Source organism: Salvelinus alpinus, chromosome 6, assembly GCF_045679555.1.
Source record: "Salvelinus alpinus chromosome 6, SLU_Salpinus.1, whole genome shotgun sequence".
In the NCBI taxonomy this organism is placed as follows: Eukaryota; Metazoa; Chordata; class Actinopteri; order Salmoniformes; family Salmonidae; genus Salvelinus; species Salvelinus alpinus.
The window spans coordinates 80,096,562-80,122,535 of NC_092091.1; the positions used below are offsets into that span (position 1 = coordinate 80,096,562).

The 25,974-nt window shown below is 47.4% G+C and overlaps 1 protein-coding gene across 2 annotated transcripts in view; it reads left to right on the top strand.

The window, feature by feature from the left end:
• Positions 1–836: 836 nt before the first annotated feature.
• Positions 837–25,974, top strand: part of LOC139579449 (annexin A5-like) — a 39,356-nt gene continuing 14,218 nt past the window's right edge. Inside the window, exons 1-7 of one of the 2 annotated variants that reach the window (XM_071408131.1) lie at positions 837–940; positions 4,264–4,314; positions 13,195–13,279; positions 13,370–13,464; positions 24,447–24,560; positions 24,644–24,734; positions 25,074–25,153. In XM_071408131.1, coding sequence (XP_071264232.1) covers positions 4,312–4,314; positions 13,195–13,279; positions 13,370–13,464; positions 24,447–24,560; positions 24,644–24,734; positions 25,074–25,153 — 468 coding nt within the window. In that variant the 5' untranslated portion in view covers positions 837–940; positions 4,264–4,311. Of the gene's footprint in view, positions 941–962; positions 1,073–4,263; positions 4,315–13,194; positions 13,280–13,369; positions 13,465–24,446; positions 24,561–24,643; positions 24,735–25,073; positions 25,154–25,974 lie in introns of those variants that run through there. The other variant, XM_071408130.1, reaches the window with a different exon arrangement.

A 25,974-nucleotide genomic window follows, 5' to 3' on the forward strand; every position in this document is an offset into this window, starting at 1 on the left:
TCTATTCTTTATTCTTCAGTTAATTAGTCACTGCCTGTTCACCCCACTATCACCCGGGAAGGTCAGTACAGGTTCATCAACCGAGAGACTGAAAAACAGCTTCTATCTCAAGGCCATCAGACTGCTAAACAGCAATCACTAACTCAGAGAGGCTGCTGCCTACAGTGGCCAAATCACTGGCCACTTAAATAAATGGATCACTAGCCACTTTAAACAATGCCACTTTAATACTGTTTACATATCTTACATTATTCATCTCATATGTATATACTGTATTTTATACCATCTACTGCATCTTGCCTATGCCGTTCGGCCATCGCTCATCCATATATTTATATGTACATATTCTCATTCACCCCTTTAGATTTGTGTGTATTAGGTAGTAGTTGGGGAATTGGTAGATTACTTGTTAGATGTTACTGCATGGCCGGAACTAGAAGCACAAGCATTCTCTACACTCTCATTAACATCTGCTAACCAGGTGTATGTGACAAATAAAATATCATTTGATTTTTATTATCTATTGCATCTTAGCTGCTCTGTCACTTCTCATCCCATTCCTTTACTAGATTGTGTGTATTAGGATTTGTTGTGTAAATTGTTAGATATTAGGTTTTGTTGTGTAATTTGTTAGATATTACCTGTTAGATATTACTGCACTGTCGGATCTAGAAGCACAAGCATTTCACTACACCCACAATAACATCTGCTGACCATGTGTATGTGACCAATAAAATCTGATTTGATTCGCTAGGGTGAGTAAAATGGTGTTCTCTCATTGTGTCTGGAAGTAACTACTAACAAGCTAGCCTGTGTTAGCTCGGGTGCTTGACAGCCATTTCAGATCAGCCCTACTCCTCCGCCAGTCCCTAAAGCGCACTACAGTCAGACAACATATTTACTAACCGTTTGCTTCAGCAGTCTGACGAGTCGCTGTGCGGTGAGTTGTTTAGTCATATAGGGTGGAGTCCCGACCCGCTCTCGGGAACTCGTTTTTCCACTCTTTCTCAGCCTCCCTTCTCCTTTCTCTTTCTCCTCCATTCACTGAGCTCCGGTGCAGACTCGATCTCCGGTAAGTTTATACCGCTCTTATTAACCGACAACATCAGATAGTGAGTTTATGAGTTGTTAAAGTGGCTAGTCTGCTGAATTAGACAGTTGATGTTTATTCTGTGAGCAGTGAGAGACACCAGGATTATATCAGATTAGGGGCAAAATAAATACAATTGAACTTCGGTTCATAGAACCGGAGTTATGTCATTAACCTCCGGTAGGCAAAATTCGGTTTTAATAACCAAAGCGGGTTTCTGTTTTCTTCCTACGAATGTGGCTCTATCTTCGGAACAGTTTAAACTACAACATATTTTGAGCACATGACCCCATCACTGAAAGATAAGACTCTCATGAACAATAGTATTTGCAGTATTTGTCTTCTACAACAGAGTGGACAAGACCACCCCATCACTGAAGGATAACACATACAGTATGTGTCTTCAGGCACTAAATCAAACTGGAGGGAAAATAACATCGTCAATAACGATGTTCTGAATCTTTTCAACACAGAAGTTCAGTCAAAATGATTGTCTAATAATCTTATGCACTTCCCTTTCCGATGCATTCCAGTCACTTCAAACCAGACTTCCTTGGGATTGAAAATACTGTCAAAAGTACCGTCAGACTGGTTTGTAATAGACTGTCATAACCCCAATTTACGAAAGTAAACATTGGCCGCGGATTACATTACATTGGTAACCCCTGGGCTAACACGTTCATGCTAACTACCTTTAGCTACACGATAGTGTCTCCCAGCGGTGGAAAAACTACTGCATTCTCATAGTTGAGTCAAAGTTAAGATACCTTAATAGAAAATGACTCAAGTGAAAGTCACCCAGTAAAATACTACTTGAGTAAAGGTATTTGATTTTAAATGTACTTACAAGTATGAATCATTTTATATTCCTTCTATTAAGTAAACCAGACGGCACAATCTTTTTATTTTTATTGTTTACGGATAGCCAGGGTCATAATCCAACACTCAGACATCATTTACAAACAAAACATCAGAGGCAGTAGGGATGACCAGGGATGTTCTCTGTTTAGTGAGTCCTCCAGATCAGAGGCAGTAGGGATGACCAGGGATGTTCTCTGTTTAGTGAGTCCTCCAGATCAGAGGCAGTAGGGATGACCAGGGATGTTCTCTGTTTTGTGAGTCCTCCAGATCAGAGACAGTAGGGATGACCAGGGATGTAATAGAATGCACGTGGTATAAACCAATGTAGACACTAAAAGCTTCCAAGATAAAAATGTTTAGACAATAGTTAAGCAAGTGATGATTAATGACGTTCCTAAACGTTTCAACACAGCGTGGCAATTGTAAGTTACACGCAGGCAACTGTCACGTTCTGACCATAGTTCTTGTGTGTTTTGCTTGTTTTAGTGTTGGTCAGGACGTGAGCTGGGTGGGCATTCTATGTTGTGTGTCTAGTTTGTCTGTTTCTATGTTTGGTCTAATATGGTTCTCAATCAGAGGCAGGTGTTTTGTGTTGTCTCTGATTGGGAATCATATATAGGTGGCTTGTTTTGTGTTGGGGTTTGTGGGTGGTTGTTTCCTGTCTCTGTGTTTTCTCTGCACCAGCTAGGACTGTATCGGTTTGCCACATTTGTTTATTTTGTATTGTTGTAAGTGTTCACGTTATTCGTAATTAAACATGTTGAGCACTGGCTACGCTGCGTGTTGGTCCGATCCCTGCTACACCTTCTCTTCTCGTGAAGAGGAGGAAGGCTGCCGTTACAGCGCCGCTAACCGCTGAAAAGCCTACGGATAATAAGAAGCTAGTTAAGGGTGAGCTGTGGGCGCCGCTATCCGCTGAAAAGCCTACAGATAATAAGAAGCTAGTTATGGGTGAGCTGTGGGCTCCGCTAACCGCTGAAAAGCCTACGGATAATAAGAAGCTAGTTATGGGTGAGCTGTGGACGCCGCTGACCGCTGAAAAGCCTACGGATAATAAGAAGCTAGTTAAGGGTGAGCTGTGGGCGCCGCTATCCGCTGAAAAGCCTACGGATAATAAGAAGCTAGTTATGGGTGAGCTGTGGACGCCGCTAACCGCTGAAAAGCCTACGGATAATAAGAAGCTAGTTATGGGTGAGCTGGGGGCGCCGATAACCGCTGAAAAGCCTACAAATAATAAGAAGCTAGTTATAGGTGAGCTGTGGACGCCGCTATCCGCTGAGGGGCCTACCGATAATAAGAAGCTAGTTAAGGGTGAGCTGTGGACGCCGCTAACCGCTGAAAAGCCTACAGATAATAAGAAGCTAGTTATGGGTGAGCTGTGGACGCCGCTATCCTCTGAAAAGCGTACGGATAATAAGAAGCTAGTTAAGGGTGAGCTGTGGACGCCGCTAACCGCTGAAAAGCCTACGGATAATAAGAAGCTAGTTATGGGTGAGCTGTGGACGCCGCTGACCGCTGAAAAGCCTACGGATAATAAGAAGCTAGTTATGGGTGAGCTGTGGACGCCGCTGACCGCTGAGAAGCATACGGATAATAAGAAGCTAGTTATGGGTGAGCTGTGGACGCCGCTAACCGCTGAAAAGCCTACGGATAATAAGAAGCTAGTTATGGGTGAGCTGTGGACGCCGCTAACCGCTGAAAAGCCTACAGATAATAAGAAGCTAGTTAAGGGTGAGCTGTGGGCGCCGCTGAGAAGCATACAGATAATAAGAAGCTAGTTATGGGTGAGCTGTGGGCGCCGCTGACCGCTGAGAAGCCTACGGATAATAAGAAGCTAGTTAAGGGTGAGCTGTGGGCGCCGCTGACCGCTGAAAAGCCTACAGATAATAAGAAGCTAGTTAAGGGTGAGCTGTGGACGCCGCTGACCGCTGAAAAGCCTACGGATAATAAGAAGCTAGTTATGGGTGAGCTGTGGGCCGCTGACCGCTGAGAAGCATACGGATAATAAGAAGCTAGTTATGGGTGAGCTGTGGACGCCGCTAACCGCTGAAAAGCCTACGGATAATAAGAAGCTAGTTATGGGTGAGCTGTGGACGCCGCTGACCGCTGAGAAGCATAATAGAAGCATAATACGGATAATAAGAAGCTAGTTAAGGGTGAGCTGTGGGCTGTTGCAGAACATGTTCTATAACTGTTGTATGAATGGAAACATGCAGTGTGTTTTTCATGACTTTAAAAGTGGAAAACGTTTTGACGGCGTTTTGAAGCGTTTGGCTTGTTGGTTGTCGTTCTAAGTGTGTTTCTCTTTTCAGACACCCCCTCCTCCTCCGAATCAAACCAACGATCACCAATCTACCACAATGGTAAGTTGACCTCACCGAAGACCCCTCTACAGTGGAATGTTTCACTGCCCCACCCTGACGATTCTGGTAAAATGTTAATGTTTAACTTTCCATCTCTGCCTGTAATGTGAAACGCTATCCGCAGCACAGCCCAGGAGACTGTCATTAAATAATCATTATTTCACGCTTGTTGAAATGAGTGGACGCAGCGTGCGTAGAGTTCCACATTATATTTAATAGTGAATCTATCAACCAAAACAACAAAGAATATAACAAACGTCCAGTAATGCAGTGCTCAAGGCAACTATACAAAAACAAGATCCCACAAACAACAGGTTGGGAAAAGGCTGCCTAAATATGATCTCCAATCAGAGACAACGATAGACAGCTGCCTATGATTGGGAACCATACCCGGCCAACATAGAACAATAGACAATATGAGCTCAGAACAAAAGACCAGTAGAATGGAGGTCATTATAGAATAGGTTATTACACTAGACCAGTAGAATGGAGGGAGGTCATTATAGAATAGGTTATTACACTAGACCAGTAGAATGGAGGTCATTATAGAATAGGTTATTACACTAGACCAGTAGAATGGAGGTCATTATAGAATAGGTTATTACACTAGACCAGTAGAATGGAGGTCATTATAGAATAGGTTATTACACTAGACCAGTAGAATGGAGGTCATTATAGAATAGGTTATTACACTAGACCAGTAGAATGGAGGTCATTATAGAATAGGTTATTACACTAGACCAGTAGAATGGAGGTCATTATAGAATAGGTTATTACACTAGACCAGTAGAATGGAGGTCATTATAGAATAGGTTATTACACTAGACCAGTAGAATGGAGGTCATTATAGAATAGGTTATTACACTAGACCAGTAGAATGGAGGTCATTATAGAATAGGTTATTACACTAGACCAGTAGAATGGAGGTCATTATAGAATAGGTTATTACACTAGACCAGTAGAATGGAGGTCATTATAGAATAGGTTATTACACTAGACCAGTAGAATGGAGGTTATTATAGAATAGGTTATTACACTAGACCAGTAGAATGGAGGTCATTATAGAATAGGTTATTACACTAGACCAGTAGAATGGAGGTCATTATAGAATAGGTTATTACACTAGACCAGTAGAATGGAGGTCATTATAGAATAGGTTATTACACTAGACCAGTAGAATGGAGGTCATTATAGAATAGGTTATTACACTAGACCAGTAGAATGGAGGTCATTATAGAATAGGTTATTACACTAGACCAGTAGAATGGAGGTCATTATAGAATAGGTTATTACACTAGACCAGTAGAATGGAGGGAGGTCATTATAGAATAGGTTATTACACTAGACCAGTAGAATGGAGGTCATTATAGAATAGGTTATTACACTAGACCAGTAGAATGGAGGGAGGTCATTATAGAATAGGTTATTACACTAGACCAGTAGAATGGAGGGAGGTCATTATAGAATAGGTTATTATACTAGACCAGTAGAATGGAGGGAGGTCATTATAGAATAGGTTATTACACTAGACCAGTAGAATGGAGGTTATTATATAATAGGTTATTACACTAGACCAGTAGAATGGAGGTCATTATAGAATAGGTTATTACACTAGACCAGTAGAATGGAGGTCATTATAGAATAGGTTATTACACTAGACCAGTAGAATGGAGGTCATTATAGAATAGGTTATTACACTAGACCAGTAGAATGGAGGTCATTATAGAATAGGTTATTACACTAGACCAGTAGAATGGAGGTCATTATAGAATAGGTTATAACACTAGACCAGTAGAATGGAGGTCATTATAGAATAGGTTATTACACTAGACCAGTAGAATGGAGGTCATTATAGAATAGGTTACTACACTAGACCAGTAGAATGGAGGTCATTATAGAATAGGTTATTACACTAGACCAGTAGAATGGAGGTCATTATAGAATAGGTTATTACACTAGACCAGTAGAATGGAGGGAGGTCATTATAGAATAGGTTATTACACTAGACCAGTAGAATGGAGGTCATTATAGAATAGGTTATTACACTAGACCAGTAGAATGGAGGTCATTATAGAATAGGTTATTACACTAGACCAGTAGAATGGAGGGAGGTCATTATAGAATAGGTTACTACACTAGACCAGTAGAATGGAGGTCATTATAGAATAGGTTATTACACTAGACCAGTAGAATGGAGGGAGGTCATTATAGAATAGGTTATTACACTAGACCAGTAGAATGGAGGTCATTATAGAATAGGTTATTACACTAGACCAGTAGAATGGAGGGAGGTCATTATAGAATAGGTTATTACACTAGACCAGTTAAATGGGTTCCCATCCTGGTTTAATCCAAGTTAAATGGGTCCCCATCCTGGTTTAATCCAAGTTAAATGGGTCCCCATCCTGGTTTAATCCAAGTTAAATTGGTCCCCATCCTGGTTTAATCCAAGTTAAATGGGTCCCCATCCTGGTTTAATCCAAGTTAAATTGGTCCCCATCCTGGTTTAATCCAAGTTAAATGGGTCCCCATCCTGGTTTAATCCAAGTTAAATGGGTCCCCATCCTGGTTTAATCCAAGTTAAATGGGTCCCCATCCTGGTTAAATCCAAGTTAAATGGGTTCCCATCCTGGTTTAATCCAAGTTAAATGGGTCCCCATCCTGGTTTAATCCAAGTTAAATGGGTCCCCATCCTGGTTTAATCCAAGTTAAATGGGTTCCCATCCTGGTTTAATCCAAGTTAAATGGGTCCCCATCCTGGTTTAATCCAAGTTAAATGGGTCCCCATCCTGGTTTAATCCAAGTTAAATGGGTCCCCATCCTGGTTTAATCCAAGTTAAATGGGTCCCCATCCTGGTTTAATCCAAGTTAAATGGGTTTCCATCGCATTTTCAACTCTACTGATGGTTTTCTCACAAAAATGTTGTAATGCTTCTGATGAAAGTCAATTCTAGTTTCTAGCAAACCAGTGTGTGTGTTTATGGAGCAGAGGGGCTGTATTTGGGGAAGTCAGTATGAGTCATGTGTGTGGGCCTTTCTTCAGACAGGGTGGGGCTCTGCCTCCTCCCCCTCCCTCTCTCTCTCTTTCTCTCTCTCTCTCTCCTCCCCGTCCCTCTCTTCCGCTCTCTCTCTCTACTACCCGTCCCTCTCTTCTTCCTCTCTCTACTCCCCGTCCCTCTCTTCTTCCTCTCTCTCCTCCCCGTCCCTCTCTTCTTCCTCTCTCTCCTCCCCGTCCCTCTCTTCCGATCTCTCTCTCTCCTCCCCGTCCCTCTCTTCCGCTCTCTCTCTACTCCCCGTCCCTCTCTTCCTGTCTCTCTCTCTCTCTAAAACCATAGTGTGTCTCTGTGTGTGTGTGTGTGTTTGTGGAGCAGAGGGGCTGTATTTGGGGAAGTCAGTATGAGTCATGTGTGTGGGCCTTTCTTCAAGGGGCTTTATTGGCATCGGAACATATGTTTACATTGCCAAAGCAAGTGAAATGGATAAACAATAGAAATGGTCTGATAGTGTCTGTCTGTCTGTCTGTCTGTCTGTCTGTCTGTCTGTCTGTCTGTCTGTCTGTCTGTCTGTCTGTCTGTCTGTCTGTCTGTCTGTCTGTCTGTCTGTCTGTCTGTCTGTCTGTCTGTCTGTCTGTCTGCCACGCACGCACGCACGCACGCACGCACGCAAACCGGACACTGATAGTTTGAGTCAACAGTAGATAGTGTGTTTACTGATGTCATTAATCAGATGTTCTCTGACAGACGCTTCCTGCCACATCGATACGTAGTGTAGACTGGGACTACACCACTTTATCAACAGGTTCATTACATTAGTAGACTAGGACTACACCACTTTATACTGTCAACAGGTTCATTACATTAGTAGACTGGGACTACACCACTTTATCAACAGGTTCATTACATTAGTAGACTGGGACTACACCACTTTATCAACAGGTTCATTACATTAGTAGACTGGGACTACACCACTTTATACTGTCAACAGGTTCATTACATTAGTAGACTGGGACTACACCACTTTATACTATCAACAGGTTCATTACATTAGTAGACTGGGACTACACCACTTTATACTGTCAACAGGTTCATTACATTAGTAGACTGGGACTACACCACTTTATACTGTCAACAGGTTCATTACATTAGTAGACTGGGACTACACCACTTTATACTGTCAACAGGTTCATTACATTAGTAGACTGGGACTACACCACTTTATCAACAGGTTCATTACATTAGTAGACTGGGACTACACCACTTTATACTATCAACAGGTTCATTACATTAGTAGACTGGGACTACACCACTTTATGGTGCAGGCCCAGACGGCATTCCCAGCCGCGTCCTCAGAGCATGCGCAGACCAGCTGGCTGGTGTGTTTACGGACATATTCAATCAATCCTTATCCCAGTCTGCTGTTCCCACATGCTTCAAGAGGGCCACCATTGTTCCTGTTCCCAAGAAAGCTAAGGTAACTGAGCTAAACGACTACCGCCCCGTAGCACTCACTTCCGTCATCATGAAGTGCTTTGAGAGACTAGTCAAGGACCATATCACCTCCACCCTACCGGACACCCTAGACCCACTCCAATTTGCTTACCGACCCAATAGGTCCACAGACGACGCAATCGCAACCACACTGCACACTGCCCTAACCCATCTGGACAAGAGGAATACCCATGTGAGAATGCTGTTCATCGATTACAGCTCAGCATTTAACACCATAGTACCCTCCAAACTCGTCATCAAGCTCGAGACCCTGGGTCTCGACCCCGCCCTGTGCAACTGGGTCCTGGACTTCCTGACGGGCCGCCCCCAGGTGGTGAGGGTAGGTAACAACATCTCCACCCCGCTGATCCTCAACACTGGGGCCCCACAAGGGTGCGTTCTGAGCCCTCTCCTGTACTCCCTGTTCACCCACGACTGCGTGGCCATGCACGCCTCCAACTCAATCATCAAGTTTGCGGATGACACTACAGTGGTAGGCTTGATTACCAACAACGACGAGACGGCCTACAGGGAGGAGGTGAGGGCCCTCGGAGTGTGGTGTCAGGAAAATAACCTCACACTCAACGTCAACAAAACAAAGGAGATGATTGTGGACTTCAGGAAACAGCAGAGGGAGCACCCCCCTATCCACATCGACGGGTCAGTAGTGGAGAAGGTGGAAAGTTTTAAGTTCCTCGGTGTACACATCACGGACAAACTGAATTGGTCCACCCACACAGACAGCGTTGTGAAGAAGGCGCAGCAGCGCCTCTTCAACCTCAGGAGGCTGAAGAAATTCGGCTTGTCACCAAAAGCACTCACAAACTTCTACAGATGCACAATCGAGAGCATCCTGTCGGGCTGTATCACCGCCTGGTACGGCAACTGCTCCGCCCACAACCGTAAGGCTCTCCAGAGGGTAGTGAGGTCTGCAGAACGCATCACCGGGGGCAAACTACCTGCCCTCCAGGACACCTACACCACCCGATGTCACAGGAAGGCCATAAAGATCATCAAGGACAACAACCACCCAAGCCACTGCCTGTTCACCCCGCTATCATCCAGAAGGCGAGGTCAGTACAGGTGCATCAAAGCAGGGACCGAGAGACTGAAAAACAGCTTCTATCTCAAGGCCATCAGACTGTTAAACAGCCACCACTAACATTTAGCGGCCGCTGCCAACATACCGACTCAACTCCAGCCACTTTAAAAATGGGAATTGATGGAAATTATGTAAAAATGTACCACTAGCCACTTTAAACAATGCCACTTAATATAATGTTTACATACCCTACATTACACATCTCATATGTATATACTGTACTCTATATCATCTACTGCATCTTGCCATCTTTATGTAATACATGTACCACTAGCCACTTTAAACTATGCCACTTTATGTTTACATACCCTACAGTACTCATCTCATATGTATATACCATACTCTATACCATCTACTGCATCTGCCATGCCGTTCTGTACCACCACTCATTCATATATCTTTATGTACATATTCTTTATCCCTTTACACTTGTGTGTGTATAAGGTAGTAGTTGTGGAATTGTTAGGTTAGATTACTGTTGGTTATTACTGCATTGTCAGAACTAGAAGCACAAGCATTTCGCTACACTCGCATTAACATCTGCTAACCATGTGTATGTGACTAATAAATTTGATTTGATTTGATTTGATTTATACTGTCAACAGGTTCATTACATTAGTAGACTGGGACTACACCACTTTATCAACAGGTTCATTACATTAGTAGACTGGGACTACACCACTTTATACTGTCAACAGGTTCATTACATTAGTAGACTGGGACTACACCACTTTATCAACAGGTTCATTACATTAGTAGACTGGGACTACACCACTTTATACTGTCAACAGGTTCATTACATTAGTAGACTGGGACTACACCACTTTATACTGTCAACAGGTTCATTACATTAGTAGACTGGGACTACACCACTTTATCAACAGGTTCATTACATTAGTAGACTGGGACTACACCACTTTATACTATCAACAGGTTCATTACATTAGTAGACTGGGACTACACCACTTTATACTATCAACAGGTTCATTACATTAGTAGACTGGGACTACACCACTTTATCAACAGGTTCATTACATTAGTAGACTGGGACTACACCACTTTATACTATCAACAGGTTCATTACATTAGTAGACTGGGACTACACCACTTTATCAACAGGTTCATTACATTAGTAGACTGGGACTACACCACTTTATCAACAGGTTCATTACATTAGTAGACTGGGACTACACCACTTTATCAACAGGTTCATTACATTAGTAGACTGGGACTACACCACTTTATACTATCAACAGGTTCATTACATTAGTAGACTGGGACTACACCACTTTATACTATCAACAGGTTCATTACATTAGTAGACTGGGACTACACCACTTTATCAACAGGTTCATTACATTAGTAGACTGGGACTACACCACTTTATAATAGTTATTAATTAGTAGATTACTACATTACATTGCCACAGGTTCATTACATTATTAGACTGGGACTACACCACTTTATACTATCAACAGGTTCATTACATTAGTAGACTGGGACTACACCACTTTATCAACAGGTTCATTACATTAGTAGACTGGGACTACACCACTTTATCAACAGGTTCATTACATTAGTAGACTGGGACTACACCACTTTATCAACAGGTTCATTACATTAGTAGACTGGGACTACACCACTTTGTCAACAGGTTCATTACATTATTAGACTGGGACTACACCACTTTATACTATCAACAGGTTCATTACATTAGTAGACTGGGACTACACCACTTTATATGTAGTAATTAGTAGTAATTACATTACAGTATACATTAGCCACAGGCCTCTCTGGTCTACACTGAACAACATTACCCACAGTCCTCTCTGGTCTACCCTGAACTACATTACACACAGTCCTCTCTGGTCTACCCTGAACTACATTACCCACAGTCCTCTCTGGTCTACCCTGAACTACATTACCCACAGTCCTCTCTGGTCTACCCTGAACTACATTACCCACAGTCCTCTCTGGTCTACCCTAAACTACTTTACCCACAGTCCTCTCTGGTCTACCATGAACTACATTACCCACAGTCCTCTCTGGTCTACCCTGAACTACATTACCCACAGCCCTCTCTGGTCTACCCTAAACTACTTTACCCACAGTCCTCTCTGGTCTACCCTGAACTACTTTACCCACAGTCCTCTCTGGTCTACCATGAACTACATTACCCACAGTCCTCTCTGGTCTACCCTGAACTACATTACCCACAGCCCTCTCTGGTCTACCCTGAACTACATTACCCACAGTCCTCTCTGGTTTACCCTGAACTACATTACCCACAGCCCTCTCTGGTCTACCCTGAACTACGTTACCCACATTCCTCTCTGGTCTACCCTAAACTACTGTACCCACAGTCCTCTCTGGTCTACCCTGAACTACATTACCCACAGTCCTCTCTGGTCTACCCTAAACTACTTTACCCACAGTCCTCTCTGGTCTACCATGAACTACATTACCCACAGTCCTCTCTGGTCTACCCTGAACTACATTACCCACAGTCCTCTCTGGTCTACCCTAAACTACTTTACCCACAGTCCTCTCTGGTCTACCATGAACTACATTACCCACAGTCATCTATGGTCTACCCTGAACTACATTACCCACAGTCATCTATGGTCTACCCTGAACTACTTTACCCACAGTCCTCTCTGGTCTACCCTGAACTACTTTACCCACAGTCCTCTCTGGTCTACCCTGAACTACTTTACCCACAGTCCTCTCTGTTCTACCCTGAACTACTTTATCCACAGTCCGCTCTGGTCTACACTGAACTACATTACCCACAGTCATCTCTGGTCTACCCTGAACTACATTACCCCCACAGTCCTCTCTGGTCTACCCTGAACTACATTACCCACAGTCCTCTCTGGTCTACACTGAACTACGTTACCCACATTCCTCTCTGGTCTACCCTAAACTACTGTACCCACAGTCCTCTCTGGTCTACCCTGAACTACATTACCCACAGTCCTCTCTGGTCTACCATGAACTACATTACCCACAATCATCTATGGTCTACCCTGAACTACATTACCCACAGTCCTCTCTGGTCTACCCTGAACTACATTACCCACAGTCCTCTCCGGTCTACCCTAAACTACTTTACCCACAGTCCTCTCTGGTCTACCCTGAACTACATTACCCACAGTCCTTTCTGGTCTACCCTGAACTACATTCCCACAGTCCTCTCTGGTCTACCCTAAACTACTTTACCCACAGTCCTCTCTGGTCTACCCTGAACTACATTACCCAGGGTCCTCCTATGTGTCTGTTCTCTGATAGGCTGGTCGAGGCAGTGTGAAAGCCAGTGGAAACTTCAACGCCAACCAAGATGCAGCGACCCTCTACAAGGCCATGAAGGGACTGGGTCAGTGGTGTGGTTGGTCTGAATATTATGCAAACTGAGGGAGTAACCATGGCACCAAAGATTTGACTATGGTGTTTGTTGTTGCCATAGGAACCGATGAGGATTCCATCATGAAGTTGTTGACATCTCGTAGCAACAGCCAGAGACAGCAGATCAAAGCTGCATACAAGACCCTGCATGGCAAGGTCAGAACACAACCACAATACAACCACAATATAACCACAACACAACCACAATACAACCACAATACAACCACAACCACAATACAACCACAACCACAATACAACCACAAACACAACAAAACCACAATACAACCACAACCACAATACAACCACAATACAACCACAACCACAATACAACCACAATACAACCACAACCACAATACAACCACAATACAACCACAACCACAATACAACCACAATACAACCCCAATACAACCACAACCACAATACAACCACAACACAACCACAATACAACCACAACCACAACACAACCACAATACAACCACAACACAACCACAATACAACCACAACACAACCACAATACAACCACAATACAACCACAATACAACCACAACACAACCACAACCGCAATACAACCACAATACAACCACAATACAACCACAATACAACCACAACACAACCGCAACACATCCGCAATTCAACCGCAGTACAACCACAACACAACCACAATACAACCACAACACAACCACAATACAACCACAATACAACCACAACACAACCACAACACAACCACAACCGCAATACAACCACAATTTAACCACAATACAACAACAACCACAATAAAATCACAATACAACCACAACCACAATACAACCACAATACAACCACGACCACAATACAACCACAATACAACCACGACCACAATACAACCACAATACAATCACAACCACAATAAAACCACAATACAACCACAACCACAATACAACCACAATACAACCACAATAAAACCACAAACACAATACCACCACAACACAACCACAACACAACCACAATACAACCACAACTGCAATAAAAGCACCACCACAATATAACCACAATACAACCACAACACAACCACAACCACAATACAACCACAATACAACCACAATACAACCACAATACAACCACAACACAACCACAACCACTATAAAACCACAACCACAATACAACCACAATACAACCACAACACAACCACAACCACAATACAACCACAATATTGCCACAATAGAACCACAACTGCAATAAAACCCACAACCACAATATAACCACAATACAACCACAACCACAATACAACCACAATACAACCACAATACAACCACAATACAACCACAACCACAATATAACCACAACCACAATACAACTAAAACAACAATACTACCACAACAACAATACAACCACAATACAACCACAATACAACCACAATACAACAACAATACAACCACAACACAACCACAACCACAATACAACCACAATATTGCCACAATACAACCACAACCACAATACAACCACAACAACAATACAACCACAATACAACCACAATACAACCACAATACAACAACAATCACAATATAACCACAATACAACCACAACCACAATACAACCACAACCACAATACAACCACAACACAACCACAACCACAATTCAACCACAACCACAATACAACCACAATACAACAACAATACAACAGAAATACAACCACAACCACAATTCAACCACAATACAACCACAACCACAATACAACCACAATACAACCACAATACAACCACAACCACAATACAACCACAACACAACCACAATGCAACCACAATACAACCACAACACAACCGCAACACAACCACAATAAAACCACAACACAACCACAACACAACCACAATACAACCACAATAAAACCACAACCACAAAACAACCACAATACAACCACAATACAACCACAACCACAACCACAATACAACCACAATACAACCACAACACAACCACAACCACAACAACAATACAACCACAATACAACCACAACAACAACCACAATACAACCACAACACAACCACAACACAACAACAATACAACCACAACACAACCACAACAACAACAACAATACAACCACAACACAACCACAACAACAACAACAATACAACCACAACACAACCACAACAACAACAACAATACAACTAGGGATGGTTATTCTAACATCCGAACGGACCATAGTATTCTAAATTCTTTTCTAACAGCTCACATAATATAATGTATAATATGGTGGGGGGAGAGCCAAGATGGAGGAATGGTGGATTCATCACCCTGGTGGGGGGAGAGCCAAGATGGAGGAATGGTGGATTCATCACCCTGGTGGGGGGAGAGCCAAGATGGAGGAATGGTGGATTCATCACCCTGGTGGGGGGAGAGCCAAGATGGAGGAATGGTGGATTCATCACCCTGGTGGGGGGAGAGCCAAGATGGAGGAATGGTGGATTCATCACCCTGGTGGGGGGAGAGCCAAGATGGAGGAATGGTGGATTCAAACCACTGGTGGGGGGAGAGCCAAGATGGAGGAATGGTGGATTCAAACCACTGGTGGGGGGAGAGCCAAGATGGAGGAATGGTGGATTCATCACCCTGGTGGGGGGAGAGCCAAGATGGAGGAATGGAGGATTCATCACCCTGGTGGGGGGAGAGACAAGATGGAGGAATGGTGGATTCATCACCCTGGTGGGGGGAGAGCCAAGATGGAGGAATGGTGGATTCATCACCCTGGTGGGGGGAGAGACAAGATGGAGGAATGGTGGATTCATCACCCTGGTGGGGGGAGAGCCAAGATGGAGGAATGGTGGATTCATCACCCTGGTGGGGGGAGAGACAAGATGGAGGAATGGTGGATTCATCACCCTGGTGGGGGGAGAGCCAAGATGGAGGAATGGTGGATTCATCACCCTGGTGGGGGGAGAGCCAAGATGGAGGAATGGTGGATTCATCACCCTGGTGGGGGGAGAGCCAAGATGGAGGAATGGTGGATTCATCACCCTGGTGGGGGGAGAGCCAAGATGGAGGAATGGTGGATTCATCACCCTGGTGGGGGGAGAGCCAAGATGGAGGAATGGTGGATTCATCACCCTGGTGGGGGGAGAGCCAAGATGGAGGAATGGTGGATTCATCACCCTGGTGGGGGGAGAGCCAAGATGGAGGAATGGTGGATTCATCACCCTGGTGGGGGGAGAGCCAAGATGGAGGAATGGTGGATTCATCACCCTGGTGGGGGGAGAGCCAAGATGGAGGAATGGTGGATTCATCACCCTGGTGGGGGGAGAGCCAAGATGGAGGAATGGTGGATTCATCACCCTGGTGGGGGGAGAGCCAAGATGGAGGAATGGTGGATTCATCACCCTGGTGGGGGGAGAGCCAAGATGGAGGAATGGTGGATTCATCACCCTGGTGGGGGGAGAGCCAAGATGGAGGAATGGTGGATTCATCACCCTGGTGGGGGGAGAGCCAAGATGGAGGAATGGTGGATTCATCACCCTGGTGGGGGGAGAGCCAAGATGGAGGAATGGTGGATTCATCACCCTGGTGGGGGGAGAGCCAAGACGGAGGAATGGTGGATTCATCACCCTGGTGGGGGGAGAGCCAAGATGGAGGAATGGTGGATTCATCACCCTGGTGGGGGGAGAGCCAAGATGGAGGAATGGTGGATTCATCAACCTGGTGGGGGGAGAGCCAAGATGGAGGAATGGTGGATTCATCACCCTGGTGGGGGGAGAGCCAAGATGGAGGAATGGTGGATTCATCACCCTGGTGGGGGGAGAGCCAAGATGGAGGAATGGTGGATTCATCACCCTGGTGGGGGGAGAGCCAAGATGGAGGAATGGTGGATTCATCACACTGGTGGGGGGAGAGCCAAGATGGAGGAATGGTGGATTCATCACCCTGGTGGGGGGAGAGCCAAGATGGAGGAATGGTGGATTCATCACCCTGGTGGGGGGAGAGCCAAGATGGAGGAATGGAGGATTCATCACCCTGGTGGGGGAGAGCCAAGATGGAGGAATGGAGGATTCATCACCCTGGTGGGGGAGAGCCAAGATGGAGGAATGGAGGATTCATCACCCTGGTGGGGGAGAGACAAGATGGAGGAATGGTGGATTCATCACCCTGGTGGGGGAGAGCCAAGATGGAGGAATGGTGGATTCATCACCCTGGTGGGGGAGAGCCAAGATGGAGGAATGGTGGATTCATCACCCTGGTGGGGGGAGAGCCAAGATGGAGGAATGGTGGATTCATCACCACTGGTGGGGGGAGAGCCAAGATGGAGGAATGGTGGATTCATCACCCTGGTGGGGGGAGAGCCAAGATGGAGGAATGGTGGATTCATCACCCTGGTGGGGGGAGAGCCAAGATGGAGGAATGGTGGATTCATCACCCTGGTGGGGGGAGAGCCAAGATGGAGGAATGGTGGATTCATCACCCTGGTGGGGGGAGAGCCAAGATGGAGGAATGGTGGATTCATCACCCTGGTGGGGGGAGAGCCAAGATGGAGGAATGGTGGATTCATCACCCTGGTGGGGGGAGAGCCAAGATGGAGGAATGGTGGATTCATCACCCTGGTGGGGGGAGAGCCAAGATGGAGGAATGGTGGATTCATCACCCTGGTGGGGGGAGAGCCAAGATGGAGGAATGGTGGATTCATCACCACTGGTGGGGGGAGAGCCAAGATGGAGGAATGGTGGATTCATCACCCTGGTGGGGGGAGAGCCAAGATGGAGGAATGGTGGATTCATCACCCTGGTGGGGGGAGAGCCAAGATGGAGGAATGGTGGATTCATCACCCTGGTGGGGGGAGAGCCAAGATGGAGGAATGGTGGATTCATCACCCTGGTGGGGGGAGAGCCAAGATGGAGGAATGGTGGATTCAACACCACTGGTGGGGGGAGAGCCAAGATGGAGGAATGGTGGATTCATCACCCTGGTGGGGGGAGAGCCAAGATGGAGGAATGGTGGATTCATCACCCTGGTGGGGGGAGAGCCAAGATGGAGGAATGGTGGATTCAAACCACTGGTGGGGGGAGAGCCAAGATGGAGGAATGGTGGATTCATCACCCTGGTGGGGGGAGAGCCAAGATGGAGGAATGGTGGATTCATCACCCTGGTGGGGGGAGAGCCAAGATGGAGGAATGGTGGATTCATCACCCTGGTGGGGGGAGAGCCAAGATGGAGGAATGGTGGATTCATCACCCTGGTGGGGGGAGAGCCAAGATGGAGGAATGGTGGATTCATCACCCTGGTGGGGGAGAGACAAGATGGAGGAATGGTGGATTCATCACCCTGGTGGGGGGAGAGCCAAGATGGAGGAATGGTGGATTCATCACCCTGGTGGGGGGAGAGCCAAGATGGAGGAATGGTGGATTCATCACCCTGGTGGGGGGAGAGCCAAGATGGAGGAATGGTGGATTCATCACCCTGGTGGGGGGAGAGCCAAGATGGAGGAATGGTGGATTCATCACCCTGGTGGGGGGAGAGCCAAGATGGAGGAATGGTGGATTCATCACCCTGGTGGGGGGAGAGACAAGATGGAGGAATGGTGGATTCATCACCCTGGTGGGGGGAGAGCCAAGATGGAGGAATGGTGGATTCATCACCCTGGTGGGGGGAGAGCCAAGATGGAGGAATGGTGGATTCATCACCCTGGTGGGGGGAGAGACAAGATGGAGGAATGGTGGATTCATCACCCTGGTGGGGGGAGAGCCAAGATGGAGGAATGGTGGATTCATCACCCTGGTGGGGGGAGAGCCAAGATGGAGGAATGGTGGATTCATCACCCTGGTGGGGGGAGAGCCAAGATGGAGGAATGGTGGATTCAAACCACTGGTGGGGGGAGAGCCAAGATGGAGGAATGGTGGATTCATCACCCTGGTGGGGGGAGAGCCAAGATGGAGGAATGGTGGATTCAAACCACTGGTGGGGGGAGAGCCAAGATGGAGGAATGGTGGATTCAAACCACTGGTGGGGGGAGAGCCAAGATGGAGGAATGGTGGATTCATCACCCTGGTGGGGGGAGAGCCAAGATGGAGGAATGGTGGATTCATCACCCTGGTGGGGGGAGAGCCAAGATGGAGGAATGGTGGATTCATCACCCTGGTGGGGGGAGAGCCAAGATGGAGGAATGGTGGATTCATCACCCTGGTGGGGGAGAGCCAAGATGGAGGAATGGTGGATTCATCACCCTGGTGGGGGAGAGCCAAGATGGAGGAATGGTGGATTCATCACCCTGGTGGGGGAGAGCCAAGACGGAGGAATGGTGGATTCATCACACTGGTGGGGGGAGAGCCAAGATGGAGGAATGGTGGATTCAACACACTGGTGGGGGGAGAGCCAAGATGGAGGAATGGTGGATTCATCACCCTGGTGGGGGAGAGCCAAGATGGAGGAATGGTGGATTCATCACCCTGGTGGGGGAGAGCCAAGACGGAGGAATGGTGGATTCATCACACTGGTGGGGGGAGAGCCAAGATGGAGGAATGGTGGATTCATCACCCTGGTGGGGGGAGAGCCAAGATGGAGGAATGGTGGATTCATCACCCTGGTGGGGGGAGAGCCAAGATGGAGGAATGGTGGATTCATCACCCTGGTGGGGGGAGAGCCAAGACGGAGGAATGGTGGATTCATCACCCTGGTGGGGGGAGAGCCAAGATGGAGGAATGGTGGATTCATCACCCTGGTGGGGGTAGAGCCAAGACGGAGGAATGGTGGATTCATCACCCTGGTGGGGGGAGAGCCAAGATGGAGGAATGGTGGATTCATCACCCTGGTGGGGGGGAGAGCCAAGATGGAGGAATGGTGGATTCATCACCCTGGTGGGGGGAGAGCCAAGATGGAGGAATGGTGGATTCAAACCACTGGTGGGGGGAGAGCCAAGATGGAGGAATGGTGGATTCATCACCCTGGTGGAGGGAGAGCCAAGATGGAGGAATGGTGGATTCAACACACTGGTGGGGGGAGAGCCAAGATGGAGGAATGGTGGATTCATCACCCTGGTGGGGGAGAGCCAAGATGGAGGAATGGTGGATTCATCACCCTGGTGGGGGGTAAGCAAAGATGGAGGAATGGTGGATTCAAACCACTGGTGGGGGGAGAGCCAAGATGGAGGAATGGTGGATTCATCACCCTGGTGGGGGGAGAGCCAAGATGGAGGAATGGTGGATTCATCACCCTGGTGGGGGGAGAGCCAAGATGGAGGAATGGTGGATTCATCACCCTGGTGGGGGGAGAGCCAAGAACCACTGGTGGGGGGAGAGCCAAGATGGAGGAATGGTCGATTCAAACCCTGGTGGGGGGTAGAGCCAAGATGGAGGAATGGTGGATTCAAACCACTGGTGGGGGGAGAGCCAAGATGGAGGAATGGTGGATTCATCACCCTGGTGGGGGGAGAGCCAAGATGGAGGAATGGTGGATTCATCACCCTGGTGGGGGAGAGCCAAGATGGAGGAATGGTGGATTCATCACCCTGGTGGGGGAGAGCCAAGATGGAGGAATGGTGGATTCATCACCCTGGTGGGGGGAGAGCCAAGATGGAGGAATGGTGGATTCATCACCCTGGTGGGGGAGAGCCAAGATGGAGGAATGGTGGATTCATCACCCTGGTGGGGGAGAGCCAAGATGGAGGAATGGTGGATTCATCACCCTGGTGGGGGGAGAGCCAAGATGGAGGAATGGTGGATTCATCACCCTGGTGGGGGGAGAGCCAAGATGGAGGAATGGTGGATTCATCACCCTGGTGGGGGGAGAGCCAAGATGGAGGAATGGTGGATTCATCACCCTGGTGGGGGGAGAGCCAAGATGGAGGAATGGTGGATTCATCACCCTGGTGGGGGGAGAGCCAAGATGGAGGAATGGTGGATTCATCACCCTGGTGGGGGGAGAGCCAAGATGGAGGAATGGTGGATTCATCACCCTGGTGGGGGGAGAGCCAAGATGGAGGAATGGTGGATTCATCACCCTGGTGTGGGGAGAGCCAAGATGGAGGAATGGTGGATTCATCACCCTAGTGGGGGGAGAGCCAAGATGGAGGAATGGTGGATTCAAACCACTGGTGGGGGGAGAGCCAAGATGGAGGAATGGTGGATTCAAACCACTGGTGGGGGGAGAGCCAAGATGGAGGAATGGTGGATTCAAACCACTGGTGGGGGGAGAGCCAAGATGGAGGAATGGTGGATTCATCACCCTGGTGGGGGGAGAGCCAAGATGGAGGAATGGTGGATTCATCACCCTGGTGGGGGGAGAGCCAAGATGGAGGAATGGTGGATTCATCACCCTGGTGGGGGGAGAGCCAAGATGGAGGAATGGTGGATTCATCACCCTGGTGGGGGGAGAGCCAAGATGGAGGAATGGTGGATTCATCACCCTGGTGGGGGAGAGCCAAGATGGAGGAATGGTGGATTCATCACCCTGGTGGGGGAGAGCCAAGACGGAGGAATGGTGGATTCATCACACTGGTGGGGGGAGAGCCAAGATGGAGGAATGGTGGATTCAACACACTGGTGGGGGGAGAGCCAAGATGGAGGAATGGTGGATTCATCACCCTGGTGGGGGAGAGCCAAGATGGAGGAATGGTGGATTCATCACCCTGGTGGGGGAGAGCCAAGACGGAGGAATGGTGGATTCATCACACTGGTGGGGGGAGAGCCAAGATGGAGGAATGGTGGATTCATCACCCTGGTGGGGGGAGAGCCAAGATGGTGGAATGGTGGATTCATCACCCTGGTGGGGGGAGAGCCAAGATGGAGGAATGGTGGATTCATCACCCTGGTGGGGGGAGAGCCAAGACGGAGGAATGGTGGATTCATCACCCTGGTGGGGGGAGAGCCAAGATGGAGGAATGGTGGATTCATCACCCTGGTGGGGGGAGAGCCAAGACGGAGGAATGGTGGATTCATCACCCTGGTGGGGGGAGAGCCAAGATGGAGGAATGGTGGATTCATCACCCTGGTGGGGGGAGAGCCAAGATGGAGGAATGGTGGATTCATCACCCTGGTGGGGGGAGAGCCAAGATGGAGGAATGGTGGATTCAAACCACTGGTGGGGGGAGAGCCAAGATGGAGGAATGGTGGATTCATCACCCTGGTGGAGGGAGAGCCAAGATGGAGGAATGGTGGATTCAAACCACTGGTGGGGGGAGAGCCAAGATGGAGGAATGGTGGATTCAAACCACTGGTGGGGGGAGAGCCAAGATGGAGGAATGGTGGATTCATCACCCTGGTGGGGGGAGAGCCAAGATGGAGGAATGGTGGATTCATCACCCTGGTGGGGGGAGAGCCAAGATGGAGGAATGGTGGATTCATCACCCTGGTGGGGGGAGAGCCAAGACGGAGGAATGGTGGATTCATCACCCTGGTGGGGGGAGAGACAAGATGGAGGAATGGTGGATTCATCACCCTGGTGGGGGAGAGCCAAGATGGAGGAATGGTGGATTCATCACCCTGGTGGGGGGAGAGCCAAGATGGAGGAATGGTGGATTCATCACCCTGGTGGGGGGAGAGCCAAGATGGTGGAATGGAGGATTCATCACACTGGTGGGGGGAGAGCCAAGATGGAGGAATGGTGGATTCATCACCCTGGTGGGGGGAGAGCCAAGATGGAGGAATGGTGGATTCATCACACTGGTGGGGGAGAGCCAAGATGGAGGAATGGTGGATTCATCACCCTGGTGGGGGGAGAGCCAAGATGGAGGAATGGTGGATTCAAACCACTGGTGGGGGGAGAGCCAAGATGGAGGAATGGTGGATTCAAACCACTGGTGGGGGGAGAGCCAAGATGGAGGAATGGTGGATTCATTACACTGGTGGGGGGAGAGCTAAGATGGAGGAATGGTGGATTCATCACCCTGGTGGGGGGAGAGCCAAGATGGAGGAATGGTGGATTCAAACCACTGGTGGGGGGAGAGCCAAGATGGAGGAATGGTGGATTCAGTTGTTGTTGCCATCCTGTACCTGTCCCGCAGGTGTGATGTTCGGATGTACCGATCCTGTGCAGGTGTTGTTACACGCGGTCTGCCACTGCGAGGATCGATCAGCTGTCCGTCCTGTCTCCCTGTAGCGCTGTCTTAGGCGTCTCACAGTACGGATATTGCAATTTATTCCCCTGGCCTCATCTGCAGTTCTCATGCCTCCTTGCATCATGCCTAAGGGACGTTCACGCAGATGAGCAGGGACCCTGGGCATCTTTCTTTTGGTGTTTTTCAGAGTCAGTAGAAAGGCCTCTTTAGTGTCTTCATGACTGTGAAAAAGGGACGTTTCTTTTTTTGCTGAGTTTATATAATAAAAAAAAATGACACTATTCGAAAAGTGAAATGATATCATCCCTAAACACCATAACACAAACACAACACAACCCCAATACAACCCCAATACAACCCCAATACAACCCCAATACAACCCCAACACAACCCCAATACAACCCCAATACAACCCCAATACAACCCCAATACAACCATAACACAAACACAACACAACCCCAATACAAACACAACACAACCCCAATACAACCCCAATACAACCATAACACAACCCCAATACAACCCCAACACAACCCCAATACAACCCCAATACAACCATAACACAACCCCAATACAACCCCAATACAACCATAACACAACCCCAACACAACCCCAATACAACCCCAATACAACCATAACACAACCCCAATACAACCCCAATACAACCCCAATACAACCCCAATACAACCATAATACAACCCCAACACAACCCCAACACAACCCCAATACAACCCCAATACAACCATAACACAAACACAGTTGTAAATACGTAAATATGTATTATTATTTTTAATGATTGTTTCATTCACTTCTCAGCCCCCCCACCCCCCCCCCACCCCCCACCCCCCAATGGACATTTATCATTGCTACAGTTGTAAATGTGGAATTATTATTATTATTGTCTCGTTCCCTTGTCTGTTTTGGACCTGTTGGAGCTTAGAGCATAATAATGTCACTGTACCCTGTAATTACATCTGTGACCCTGTGCATGTGACTAATAAACCCATCTAATGTAATCTACAACCACAACACAACCATAACACAACCCTCCCTCCATCTTTCTCTCTCCCTCCCTCCCTCCCTCCCTCCCTCCCTCCCTCCCTCCCTCCCTCCCTCCCTCCCTCCCTCCCTCCAGGACCTGGTAGGTGATCTGCAGGGTGAACTGGGAGGAAAGTTTGAGACTCTGGTAGTGGCTCTGATGACTCCGCCCATCCTCTACGATGTGACATCACTACGGAACGCCATCAAGGTATTTGACCAAGGACTAGTGATGTCATATCCTGTGAGTGACGGTGTGATGTCATAGTGACTGTGTGTGATGTCACGGTGTAGGGGGCGGGGACCGATGAGAAGGTGCTGATTGAGATCCTGTCTTCTAGAACGACCCAGCAGATTAAGGACATCACTGCTGCCTATCGCCAGGGTAACACACACACACACACACACTGCTGCCTATCGCCAGGGTAACACACAGACACACTGCTGTCTATCGCCAGGGTAACACACAGACACACTGCTGCCTATCGCCAGGGTAACACACACACACACTGCTGCCTATCGCCAGGGTAACACACACACACACACTGCTGCCTATCGCCAGGGTAACACACACACACACACACTGCTGCCTATCGCCAAGGTAACACACACACACACACACACACACACACACACACACACACACACACACACACACACACACACACACACACACACACACACACAGACGCACTGACTCACTGATTGTCTGTGTGTGTTCCAGAGTATAATAAGAACCTGGAGGAGGATGTAACAGGAGACACGTCAGGCCACTTCAGGAGACTGCTGGTCATCCTGCTACAGGTGAGGGGTCAGAGGTCAGGGCCTAGGGGTCAGAGGTCAGGGCCTAGGGGTCAGAGGTCAAAGGAACATAGATCTGGTATATATACAGTACCAGTCAAAAGTTTGGACACTCCTACTCATTCCAGGGTTTTTCTTTATTTTTACTATGTTCTACATTGTAGAATAAAGACATCAACACTATGAAATAACACACTTGGAATCATGTAGTAACCAAAAAAGTGCCTTGATGACAGTTTTGCACACTCTTGGCATTCTCTCAACCAGCTTCATGAGGTAGTCACCTGGAATGCATTTCAATTAACAGGTGTGCCTTGTTAAAAGTTAATTTGTGGAATTTCTTTCCTTCTTAATGCGTTTGAGTCAATCAGTTGTGTTGTGACCTGGTAGGGGTGTATACAGAAGATAGCCCTATTTGGTAAAATACCATATTATGGCAAGAACGACAGTCCATCATTACTTTAAGACATGAAGGTCAGTCAATCGGGAAAATTTCAAGAAACTTTGAAAGTTTCTTCAAGTGCAGTCGCAAAAACCATCAAGTGCTATGTTGAAACTGGCTCTCATGAGGACCGCCACAGGAAAGGAATACCCAGAGTTACCGCTGCTGTTCAGAGGAGACTGAGTGAATCAGGTCTTCATGGCTGAATTGCTACAAAGAAACCACTACTAAAGGACACCAATAATAAGAAGAGACTTGCTTTGACCAAGAAACACGAGCAATGGACATTAGACTGGTGGAAATCTGTTCTTTGGTCTGAGATTTGTTTTTCAAATTTGAGATTTTTTGTTCAAACCGCCATGTCTTTGTGAGACGCGGAGTA